Raw genomic sequence first — 12,326 nt, forward strand, 5'->3', positions numbered from 1 at the left:
AATAAGGTGCTCTCTCGCGTCATTGTTATGATTTATCAGTGACGATGATGCAGTCATCGTGGCCGGCCCATCATATCCCCATGAGCATGGGATGATCAGAAGATCGCTAGCACGGATGTCTGAGCCTCATTGGAGAAACTTTTAGTGAGCCCAACTGCCACTACCTACCAGGTATTTCGTAAAGTCTATGTTCAACTTGGAACCCTCCAAGGATGATATCAAGAACCATATTGCAGCTGGTATCGAAATGAAAGCATAAAAGCAAACGCGGAGAGGTCCGACCTCATGGTGGCGCTGCTGAACTCCAGCTATGGCTAGCTCACAGCCTCATGACCTGGGGTAGAAGGGCTAGGCAGACTCATATGAACCGCTCGTGGCTTTCGTGTGAGAAAAAACCAAGAACGCCAGTATGAGATGTGATAGTGGCTCAAGAAACACTTGCCGTGGTTAACGATACTTGGTTTTTCTGTGCACTTGTTGAACGCCTTCGAACTAGACTCGGACAGCAAGCCATCTGGGGACGTGAACTGGTTCAGCACTTGAGATATTTGGTTTTTCTTCGTATCTGCAGAGCGAGCCTCGCGTGGACAGCTCCGAACCGGACTATTTTGACGGTATATGAGATGTGAGGGAAAAAGTTGAATTTACATACCACGCTACCATAGAGAGGGGACGGTACGACTTGTCTGCGCCACTTGGCATACGCCATCGATTATCCGTACCTGTCCAGGTAATAAAGCGCCTCATTCTAGCCTCGGAGACAGGACGCGTCTGGTTCGGACGAGAGACTGGGGCCACTCGGAGGTCAAGATAGGTAGTGAGTGATCTTCGGCGCTGCCATCCCACGAATCTGGGAAGATCTCCTTCGGCCCTGTTATGTCTTGGTTGTCTACCTGGCCTTTCCTTGTTTTGAGCCTGCGGACGTGCGTCGTGCCTGAGCCGGTGGAGACGCGTCGCGGTGGTGGTGATGTTTGGGTAAGAAGGGTAGAGGGGGGTGGTGGTGTGTGTTGACAATTGGCACATTGACTAGCGGCGGGTTCATCTGAGTAGCGTAGCCGATGGCATAGACTCAACTCTAATCAGATATCATTGCTTTTCAATATGCTTGGAGGGGCGTGTGCAGTCATGTCTTTTGATATCTTATCCTGTCTTGGTATATCGACACTCAAGAGGGTTGACCTAGGACAAGTTCAGGGGATGGATGTCCCGGTTCCGAGGAATGGAATTTGAGTTGTTAGTCTGAATCCCGGCGCTTGTCTCATCTGTCCTGCGTTCCCGATCGGAAAGAGAACAGGGGACATTCAAGAAGGGGTGGTCGGTTCCACGTGCTCGGGACCAGACCATGAATCGCGGAACTTCCTGAGCCTGACTGTTCTTGAGGAAGGAAAAGAGGCTCTGAGAGAGGAGAGAAGAGGGTGGTGTAGGTGAAGACGCACTGTGACAGGGTTCTAGGAGAGACGGACTGAGACTTGTGGCGTACGCCGGCCGGTACGGGTCTTCGCGGCGGCGGGCGACCGGCATGCGCTAGACCAAGAACATAGGACTGGGCAAAAAATAATTGGTAAGACTGAGGAACGGACGGAACCACGGAACGTCCATCGAGGAATGGAAAACGGGTAAAATCGCGCGGCGCGGGAGCCAACAGAGAGACAGGAAGAGCCATTTGCCGCAAGAGGGTGCCCGTTGGTGGCTTGTCTGCCTCCTCCGCAGAGGATGGGCTGGACTTGGCTTTTAATTGACATACTCACATCCTGTTATCAGCCATCGTCCGCGGCGTTGTTGAGGGGTCGAGACATGGACCGGCGGGAATGTGTCGGATGGAGCACGTGCGGGCTTTGCTGATGGGCTATCATTTTGACTTGTTTCCATTGTCTTCCACGAAGACTATGCGTGGTTTTCTTTGTTTTTCGGGAGGGGACCTATTCCCACGCGTTCCTCTTGTGGCAACAATGCCACGGCCGTTGATTGAAACACACAAGAGGCGTATCCGGGGAAGCGTTAGAAGGCGAATTTTGAAGCGGTGGTGTCTTGAGTCTTCCAACATCCCACGTTCACTCGCTTAAGATACTTGCGTTACTGACAATGGCGGTTGCCATTGCCCTGGATTTCTTCATCGCCGACTGCAGTAGGTTGGATGATCGAATTGAGGATTCTGCCTCGGGTGGAGACCTGTTCTCATCTGCAATAAAATCCATCAATATACGGGGTTTATGTCGCATGTGGGCTGGCCGACGGGCGTATCATCTCCTACAAATTCTTGCTATATGCATGTCTCTGCCACTCATGCAGCTTAACGATTCGGGACATGCACAATTACCCTCGGTGGTTGAATTTGCCCCCCCCCCCTGCTCTCTCGCCCAGAGACGAGGCTTCGGATTTTTTGACGCTAGGAAAAGCTGGAAGATGGGATCCGGGGAATGCGGGCTGATCCTGATTGGGTAACTGAAGTGCCCAATCGAGGATAACCTCGTTTTTGTCTCTCATATTCGGTCTCGGACTTTTGCGACAGCTGGGTTTCGATGGGTGGTTAGGTAATTGGTTCGGCAATCCACCCGTCAAAGAAGGGGTACTCGGGGCTCGTCTTGCTATTGGCAGCCCAGGCCCAAGGAATTTGACGTGAGAAGCGAGAGAGAGGAGAAGCCTGCAGAGTGGAGAGATTAACAGAGAGAGTGGATGAGGCAAGATGTCTCTCAGTATTTGCGTTTTGTGCATTAGTGCCTCGGAGCTGAAAGATGCAGCTACTGCAGGATTCACCAGGGATTGATGCAATCGAGATCTACATGACGAAAAGGAGATCACCTGCATATTGAGCGGCGACATTGAATGTCTGGTGGAGGTTGAATGTCACTCAATGCCAGGGAAAGTACCTAGATATCGCCATACTGGTGTCTTTCACAGGTTGAACTCCTCACCAAGGTATGACGACGAGCTCGAGAGCCTATCGTCAGGGGTTGCGCCACACATCTTTGCTTGTCCATCATGGAAAATCTGACGTTTCTATGAAAGACAATGCTCGAACTTTTTCGTGTCCGAGTTGCTTGTCATAGAAAGCCCCTTGATGTATCATGTCATGGTTCCAACAAGAGGCGAAATGGTTTCTGGGAGATACTGGTTTTCAAAGGGTAGTCCTCTAGATATTACAGTTATCAACGATGACTATTAGACAAATTCTAAACTGTATGTATCTGTAGCTGCCAATGTTTATCCTCGACTAAATGTTTCCATTATCAATACATTGTGGGATACTGGGCGGTAAGGAGGGTTGTCAGTCCATCATCCAATCTATGATTTTGCCCAGCTTCTCAATAACCCTAGTTCAAGGCTACTTTCCTAGCCAGGATCTTTGAAGTCACATGAGGCATATTGTTTCGACTTTTACCTTTGTTCTTTTTGCCGGTGAAGCTGCTATGATCGAACGGCTTTGCCAGTCCGAGTCTCGATGCTTGCTTCTAATTGGACTCCAGAAGGACTTTCTCAAGTTTCTCAACTATGACCCTTTGCACAAGTGATGAGAGGAGAAAATGTGAAGTTGGGTTTGATCTCCGTGTAACAACAATGGAAGTGCCAACAGAGAAAGCGTCTACGTTTGAAAAAGTTGTCAAGGGCCATCGACGGATATGTCTGTACTAAGCAAGTGTGGACACCATTAATCATGTACAACTGCAATAAACTCTGAACTGTCAGATATGCGGCCGGTCATAGACTCTCATCACATATTCAGAGTGCTGCATAGCACAGAGCAACTAATAGCAGGCAGGCAAGTCGGATATGATTCTGTTGACATATGGCCAAGGCGAATAACATGCGAGGAAGCCGTTGTTTTAGGATATTTATCGAGGTACTAACCGAACCCAGAACAAGGAACAATCGAAGCCACGGGCTGCAATCGTATTAACGCCATGGCTGCGTATCCAGTGGGAGCAGATCGAAGGTTGGATTCCGAGCACGGCAACACAGTTTTCCTCTCATAATTCCCAGCTTCTTCCGAGTCAAATGATGCAATGAACAGACATGATTGACATTGCAAAGGACATTTGAGAACATTTATGTGCTAATCAACAACTTGAATACGATGATGTGGTATCTACGAGCCAAACTAAAATTGGCTTTGCCGTTCTATGATTCGCAATCATTGCCTCTAGAGCCAAGACCCAGGTCTATCAAATACTTCTAGGCAATGGGACCGTAGAAGCTGAACTTGCCATTGGGGTCGTACTTGGTCTTCAGAGATTGAAGACGGTCCTGTCTCCATTGCTCGCTACCGTACCACTCCTTAGGAGTCTCATCACCAAAGGCATAGTTGAGGTACACGTGCTGCTCAGTGCGGCCGCTTCCTTCATGGATGATGTCACGGAGCTGGTTACCGAGCGTGGCGGCCTTCTGATCGAGCTCAGTGCCGTTGGGAAAGTAAGTGATAAGGGGCGCGAAGAGAAGGTTGTCGCTGCGATAAGCAAACGCAGTTGAGTCGCTCGCAATGGCCTTGACACCCTCGTTGGAGTAACCCTCAAACATGAAGAGAGAGTTGTTGAACGGTGAGTCGCCGCTGATAGAAGAAGCGAAGAGGTCGTACGCCTTACGTTGAGCCTCAATGTTGTATGCCTCGACGTAGATGGGGAAGCGAGGGTTGTTCAAGCCAACCTTCTGGCATGGGATGGAATCAAGAGCAATACCGGTCCACGTGGCGAGGTCAAGGTAGGTTCCCGAGTCCGGAGTGGCGGAGATGGGGCCGATGTCCGTGAAAGGCTGAGTGTAGACGGAGTCGACAGTGGTAACACCCTCCTGGATAACCCAGAAAAGAATGATGGGCTTGACTAATATTAGCAGTACTCTTGGACAATGACAGACAGTCTTCACTCACGTTCTCCGGGTCAGCATCGGGATTCCTGAGCCAGTAGGACCAGTTGATAACTTCAGCAGCCTGGGTGCCATTCTTGAGGAGGTGCTCATTGGCAGCCTGGTAGACTTCCTCAACCTTCTCGCCGCTGAAGATGAACGTCTCAACTGCCCAGTCGCTATGTTCGATGTCATAGACCTTGACATTGAGAGAGGTGACGATGCCAAAGTTATGGCCAGCGCCCTTGACAGCCCACCAGAGATCTGAGGTCTCATTGATGGTCTGTAAGGTGCCATCGGCCAGTACAATGTTCATGGAAACAAATTGATCGGCAACCAGACCGTGGTGACCCTGAAGCCATCCATGACCACCCCCAAGAGCAGGCCCGAGCGTGCTGACGCACTCGCATGTTCCCGTGACTGCAGTACATGGTCAACGACACATCTCGACAAGGTAAGAGTGATGGAGATAAAGCTAGAACGGAACTTACCTGTCTGCTTGCCGGCGGCCCAGAGCGTGTCGGTGACGAGCTTGGACCCGGTACCACCGCCAATCTTGGCGGTTGTTCCGTCTGCAGCAACCTCGACACCGCTCAGCTGGGACAAGTAGATTTCGATACCGTTGTCCATCTTGCCCAGAGTGGTGATAGCGCCATGCACGCCATTGTACGCAAGGAAGGGCATGCTCTTCTCGTTGGCAAATTTGACCTGTAGGCAGGTTGGTTAGCACCTGCTTCGCGCCTAATCACATTCGGACGAAACTAGAGTCATTCACTTACAGTCTCTGCAACATCGCTCTCAGTTCCGGGAATCACCACGAGGTTGGGCTTGGGTGCATCAAGGTTCGACCACCGTATAGACGCGTTGGTAAACTCGGCAGTGCCCGGCTGGTAGATCTTTGCGGTAGCTGAGAGCCTATCGCCAAGCTCAGCCGTATCTCTCGGGCAGATGCCTCCGAGGAGTTGACGAGCGACAGGAACGTTTAGGCATGCTGAGGTGATTGCCCATGCAGCAACGGCTGTAAGGACTTCCATCTTGAATCGATGCATCTCGGCAGGGGGAAGGGGCAGGAGAGGGAGCCGGATTGGCAGTAGATAAACTCTCGATAAACCCAAGGATGCAACTGGTGACACAAAAGCTGGCCCAAGTGTAACCTAGATGTCAAGAGAGTTCGAAACGAATGTGGTGGTAGTGAACGGACAGACCCCTCGTGGTTGAGTGCGCCTGGTTCCAAACAGTCAATCCATCGACAAGCAGCAGCGATTCGACCATTATTTATCGTGCATGGGAGGTGTGATGGATTCTGTAAGCCAAGTTTACCGGGCGCAACGCTGCTTGCATTCTTAATTTCGATCCCTTGCTTGTGTGCCCCTGACATGCATGCGTCCCTGCTTATTCTACAACGGAGCCGCCAACCAAGTTGATCAAAAGTGGTGAAAGCTCCTCGCGACCCTCGTCAATATATGTGGCTGTAGTCCGCGTATCCCGGGGAACACAATGACGAATTGTCCAAACTTATGCGCTTTCTGGATGCTGGATTAAACCGTGCGTACTCTCTGGGAGACCTCTTTCTTCGCACGCAGGTCAGTGAGATGCCTCGACATGGCCCCCATCTCAATCCACGTGTCTCTACCAGTGTTCATTTGTAAGTGAGTTACATTCATTTACCAAACTCCCAATCAGCATGAATACCGCAGCGGAGCCCTATGGCCCAAGGTTACTTTGAGGAGGGAAATCGTTCCATGCAGTCCAAGCGTAGCGAATAGTTCCGACCGGTGTTTGTAAATCCTGCGGCCCGTACCATGGGACACCTGTGTAGTGTGTACCGACAAGTCCAACGGCTGCCAACTTCTTCTTAGTGCCAAGTCAAGTCAAGTCAGAGACAAAACTCCGAATGCTACCCATCTGTTGCACCTCTTCGCACTTCGGCGATGAGATATATCCTACTCTCCACAATCCCCCACCATGATTCTTCCTTCAATGCTGCTACGAGACGTTAGGCCCTCGGCTGTGCGGCATCTGGTACCTGGTACAGCGCAGCCACAAAATCCCTCGTGCCAAGACTTTTGAGGGGGGGTATCTTCTGTTGTGGAGTGCCTCTTCTCAGTGCTGCTCAGGAAATCTGGATGCATTTACACAAGGGTCAGGAACCAAGCCGAGGCAGCTATGGCTCGGGAAGGTTGATTGAACGTCAGGTCAGAGAATCTCGAAATCTGAAATCCGTTTGTCTCTCGGGCCGCTTTGACCTGTCAACCATCCCCTCGGACCCATGTGAAGTCTTTCATTTTCTTTCCCCCCTTCTGGACGTTTTCTCGGCATGACCGTCTGATATGAGAGATTCTGGGTTAAAGAATTCGGCTGCTCGTGTCCGGGCCTGGGCCCTCTCAAATGTAGCCCCGTTTGCAAATCCTAGGCCGTTTAGGTCTGGTGTTCGCAACTCGCCCCCGCCCCCTCATCACATCACCCGAGGTATCCTCATTACCTTATCGTAAAGAAAATTATTGACAGTGGGGGCGCTCTACACCGGGGGGAAGCACCCGTGTTCCGCTTGGGCCCCCTACAGAAGAGTGCTATCCACTTTCGAGTCAGGGGGCAGCCATGGATTCGATTCCACCATCATGATCTAGGACCTTGGCAAGTGGAGGAGAGCTCCGTCAACTGAACGCTGAATAGTTCACCGGACGGGAGATTGGAGGCAAACTCAGTCCAAAACATGGCTGCGAAGCTGCGTTTGTTTTATCATCTGTAATCTGAGCTGATGTTAGGAAGCCTACGGATCGAAGCGTGCGGATGAAGCGGATGAGGGCCCAATTCTTGAAGTGATGGTATCCCTGTTTTTGATCCCAGAAATGCTTCTATCTGGTAACCTTGTGAAGAGCCATGGCCACGGAGACAACTTGAATTGCCAAGTGAGAGATGAAAGAGACAACCGGAAGCCGGATGATGAGCGAGTGTAACACACTCCTGAGCCATCACCGTTGCGGTAGCACCGCGTCCTGCTCACCAGATGCGGGATTAGTCCGACGAACATGTCCAAAGATCCTTGAACCCTTAGTGTTGGTATCCCTATCACAGGGTATTGGTTCGAACCGTAGGATCCTGGGGGTGACGAAGTATCAATATCTCTGTATTGGTTGATTCTGCGTAAGGAGTAGAAGGGAGATTCCAACCGGAGGTTGGGTGGACCGTCGAGGTGTAATTGTACTCTCTTGAGGTGGCCCCTGCTCTACCCTTACTCACGGTCGAATTGGGCTTCCAATCCGACACTTAGAAACTGCACTGTGGTTTGTCTTGGGGCTTCCCATACACGAAGTTTGGTTTGCACTGTCACAGCTCGGAGATGGAGTTATGCAACAAGAAAAGCTACATGGGGTCCCTGCAAATTCATCCAAAGTCGCCTTGCGGATAGTAGGGGAAACGTCTCCTCCGCCATGGGTTGCATCAGTTGGGACTCTACGCTCCAACTTGCTGCGTTTAAGCCTGTTGCCATGTTTCCAATGATCGATGTTCCGGTTCTTGTGCACTAGTGTTGGATCGCGGACCCTGATTCAAACATCTATACTTCCTTCTCGATTCAGTTAAGCTCCTCCTGGTCTCTCAAGATTTAATACTTGTATGCATGGCGTTCCTCGCTCTATCTTGCCTCTTCCTCGGTCGTCTCCGCAGTTATTGGACATATTTCGACCCCGCTCCCTCGAATGACACACAACCTGCCTATGTCGACCACTGATCCCACGGACCCAGCTGCGCAGGCTGCAGCTGCAGCTGCCGCCGAGGCAGGTCGACAGTTCACGATCGAGGCGTGGACACTCTACGGCATCGGAGTGATAGTCACGGCCTTGAGGACGTATGCTAGAGCAAAGGCTGTGGGGTTCCGAAATTTTCGGGCTGACGACTACCTTGTGTGGGCAGCAATCGTATGTGTTTTGGATGATACTACGGCACTAAAGAAAGCTTGTTGCTGATCTTCATCTACTTTGTGTGCAGCTCTTCTACACAGTCCAATCTACCCTGGCCTACTCTGTTGGCAACATCGCTCACGGGCTAGCTAATAATGGCATGACGGACGAAGAGCGAGCGGCACTATCTACGAGTGATCCAGAATATCAACTCAGGTAAGTCGGCATTGACACCAATGCCCCATGTCATTCGTTAAACCGGAACACAGGATCATCGGATCCAAGATCCAAATTGCTGGGTGGACCACTTACTCGGCACTCATCTGGCTGCTGAAGCTCGCGATGCTGGTCTTCTACATTCGACTTACGGTATCTACTCCCTACTTACTATCTAGCCACGTCATATATAGTTGTCGACTAAGACCAACATTTAGGAAGGTCTAGGCCGTCGATATCGCATGCGGATCTGGATTGGCTTCGGTCTTGTCATCGGGACATTCGTCGCCTCTCTTGGAGCAGTGTTCTTGTCGTGCATCCCCTTCAGCAAGTACTGGCAGATTAGCCCGGACCCCGGAAGTAAGTTCATGATCCCCATGACCAAAAGCTTAACACATGCTCACTAATGTTCTTCTAGATTCCTGTCAAGCTGCTGTCTCGTTACCGATCATATGGACCTCCTTCGCTGCGAATGTTTCGACCGATATCTATCTCATTCTGATTCCAATTCCTCTGCTGTGGGAGTCAACCTTGAGACTCGCCAAGAAGATTGCATCGACCATTGTGCTCGGTGCAGGCATCTTCGTCCTGGTCTGTGCCACGCTCAAGAGCATATTCGTGCTCGTGGTACGTTTCATCCATCGCGAATAGTCCTCGTTATAATTCTTATCTGTTCACTAACATTGAACTAGGATCCCGTCAATGGTGCCCAACTTGCCGGCACATGGGGTACTCGCGAAACCTTCGTCGCAGTCGTCACCACGAACCTTCCCATGATCTTCCCTCTCATCAGAACATATCTTAAACCTCTTTGGCCCAATGTCTTACGATCATCCAAGAACACCAAAAAGGCATACAAGACACCGAGCGGCTTCCGAACCATTGGGGGCGGCCATGGGGATTCCTCGCACCGGACTGGTCCTCTTAGCGCAAACCCTGTCGCCTCCAACGTGACTTTCACCGAAAGCGAGGAACGCATAATGAGCGATGTGAAGTTGCAAAACCTTAAAGGCTCTTCTACGCCCACATCAGGAAAACCACCGAACGGTATCGTGGTATCGAACGAAGTTGAGATCGTTACCGAGGACAGGACCAGCCAATTTGGTGAGCAGCGCCCTCAACGAGCACATGAAGCTTGGTAGCCTCGGAGTTCTTTTTACTTGTTCATTTTCGATTGGTTGCAATTTCATGTCTTGCTACTTGCTCTATACCAATTTTCTATATTCAATCCATCAATTCTCTATGTGTTTGCAGGCGTTGCATGCTCGTAATACCTCGGGAAGCGGGTCTGACTTTTCCATGCAGTTGAACGTCACACCAAAAGTTGGCTCGACTGTTGAATGACAGAAAGATCACTGTTGCTTAATGATCCAAGTGGAGGAAACAGATTCCTCCTTAGGTAAATGTAGCATGAAATCTCCGAAGTTTCTTGGACTGGCTCGGCCTAAATGATTTGAAACTCTGCCTGCGCAGCAAAAGTTTGTATCACGACCAGTCTAGGAAGAAAGGCAAGCTCACGTTGTACCAATGCATATCTGCCCACATTCCGGCTCTGGCATGCTCACCTAGTTGACTGCAACAAGTAGTTGTTGCTGTAGATGTTCGAAACACATATGCAAGTAACAAACTATTATCTACTTGGCATTAGCCGGAAACCGAATATCACCGATATGTCTTGCAAATAGTTTGGCAAGCACAGATGCAGCGGAGGCATAATTGCAGCCAGCCGTCTCCATGTCCCCACATGATCCGTCTATCTTGTAGTCGAAACGGCGATTGTCTTGCTGACGCCTGAATGCTACGTTCTGAAGCTTCGAAAACACTTTGGGCAGTCGGGCTGGAACAGGCTATCTGGGGCCCACCTCATGTTGCTTGCTTTCTATTGTGGTTCCCCGCGGTGGGTAAGGTGACCAACCCGCCCAAGAGGCCTCCCACTTCCCGTGCCCTCTTTCATCATTCTCAGGGTGTGTAGATACCCAGTCTAAGAGAGGTCTCGTGATGTGATAAACAAGAGGACTTGTCCAGGACTTGTTCCCTGGGGGTTCAAGAAGACCCGCGACCCGAGCCCTTGGAATTTCAAGTTTATTACAGGGTTTCTGAGACGCACGGAGTGAAAGCTACACACAAGTAAGGACTGAGTGAGTTGAAGGTTGTACTCCCACGCATTGCTACCTACTTGTACTACAGACTTTGGCCATGGATACCAGGTTATGCAGATTTCAAATCTGGCTTGGACTAGGTACAACAAATAGTCTGGTTGTAACAGCGCGGGAAGGAAAGAGTGAGACCAACATTAAGTTGCAGATACCACTATGAGAAATCACGATCTTCTACAAAGCGCACTGCTGTCTGCGACATGTATAGCCTACCTGTATATCCCATCGAGTGCCAGATAGCTCCATTTTTGCCAAGGGCGGGGTAGAGCCAATAGGGACTTGTGAATCTGTCGAGTCAACCAATAGGGTAATAGTACCTCTGTTCCTTATATATTTTGGGTATGCCATAGGTACCAGCAGTCCCCTTCAATACATAAAGCTACATTATAGTCCAAGCAGCCCTTCCGCGTCCTTTTCTTCTGTATGAGGCTATTCCCAGATATCTTAGCTAGGGTCTGGCGGGCCCTTAATGCTTTCTTATTACTACAGTAGGCACAAAGTGAATTAGCCCCCCTTGATCCCTTCCTGTGGTTTTCTTATAGAATAGAGGTATTCCTTTGTTTATAGCCCGTCTAGGCCGTGACCTCTGCCGTCCTTTTACTAATAGCCTAAACTGTTGAATAAGCTGGGCTACAAGCAACTGCCGCTATTGGTACTGGGTTTTCACCTTCTGCCACCTAGGGCTGCCCCAGAGCTGTAGTAGGAAGCTATTTACAACAACTTCTTCTAGTAGGAAATTCCAGGCAATTAACTGCCAGCCCCCTCGACGAATAGGGTGGTGACAGAATCCATGCATGCTTCTACGCGAGTCATGGACATAACCCATTCAGAATGGTCTGACTGGACTAAAACAGGCCAGCCTGTCATTTCCACCTGGTCCTAGCTCTGCAAGACTTATTAGGATAGCATTAGGCCCACAAGCCTGTGGTGAATCCTTCCACTCTTTAGTACGAATAGACGCTCTTTTCTGCTCACTCACATATGCATATTCCGCTGGCCACCCTGACTAACCGTCAGGTGGCCATATTGATAATAGGACCTCATCTAGTCAGTAGTCACTGACATCGACCCCATTCATCTTGTAGTTGTATTCATCGATTGCCTTAGGGACTGGAAGGTCCTTTCGGACGTCTGGGCCAAAGACTTGCCGGGCAGCTCTCTTGGCAGCGGAATCCCCAGCTGGGCGGCGGCGGCTGCGGATAACTTCCTGGCCGTTCTGGAA

The 12,326-nt window shown here is 50.3% G+C and overlaps 2 protein-coding genes across 2 annotated transcripts; one reads left to right on the forward strand and one right to left on the reverse strand.

Moving 5' to 3' along the window:
- Window positions 1-3,804: 3,804 nt before the first annotated feature.
- Window positions 3,805-6,022, reverse strand: BDP81DRAFT_385999 (FAD-dependent oxygenase). Its single transcript, XM_060586996.1, has 4 exons — window positions 5,613-6,022; window positions 5,325-5,541; window positions 4,859-5,253; window positions 3,805-4,806 (listed from the first exon to the last, which is right to left on the reverse strand). Exons 1-4 carry the CDS (start codon window positions 5,880-5,882, stop codon window positions 4,171-4,173), a joined length of 1,518 nt encoding a protein of 505 aa, XP_060438657.1. The 5' UTR covers window positions 5,883-6,022; the 3' UTR covers window positions 3,805-4,170.
- A 2,527-nt stretch (window positions 6,023-8,549) lies between these two features.
- Window positions 8,550-10,090, forward strand: BDP81DRAFT_400146 (uncharacterized protein; the record flags this gene model as incomplete). The annotated part of the gene is made up of 6 exons (XM_060588649.1): window positions 8,550-8,750; window positions 8,821-8,948; window positions 9,002-9,101; window positions 9,167-9,308; window positions 9,367-9,575; window positions 9,641-10,090. 6 exons carry the CDS (start codon window positions 8,550-8,552, stop codon window positions 10,088-10,090), a joined length of 1,230 nt encoding a protein of 409 aa, XP_060438658.1.
- Window positions 10,091-12,326: the final 2,236 nt, after the last annotated feature.

Source organism: Colletotrichum phormii, assembly GCF_030913505.1.
Source record: "Colletotrichum phormii strain CBS 102054 chromosome Unknown BDP81scaffold_34, whole genome shotgun sequence".
Classification (NCBI taxonomy): Eukaryota; Fungi; Ascomycota; class Sordariomycetes; order Glomerellales; family Glomerellaceae; genus Colletotrichum; species Colletotrichum phormii.

Bases quoted from the DNA above. Each gene is read 5' to 3' on its own strand.
- BDP81DRAFT_385999 (XM_060586996.1), bottom strand. From the start codon at position 5,882: ATGCATCGATTCAAGATGGAAGTCCTTACAGCCGTTGCTGCATGGGCA. The intron at 5,254-5,324 runs GTAAGTTCCGTT...CATGTACTGCAG, and splicing joins GGCCGCCGGCAAGCAGACAG to TCACGGGAACATGCGAGTGC. The intron at 4,807-4,858 runs GTGAGTGAAGAC...ATATTAGTCAAG, and splicing joins CCGATGCTGACCCGGAGAAC to CCCATCATTCTTTTCTGGGT.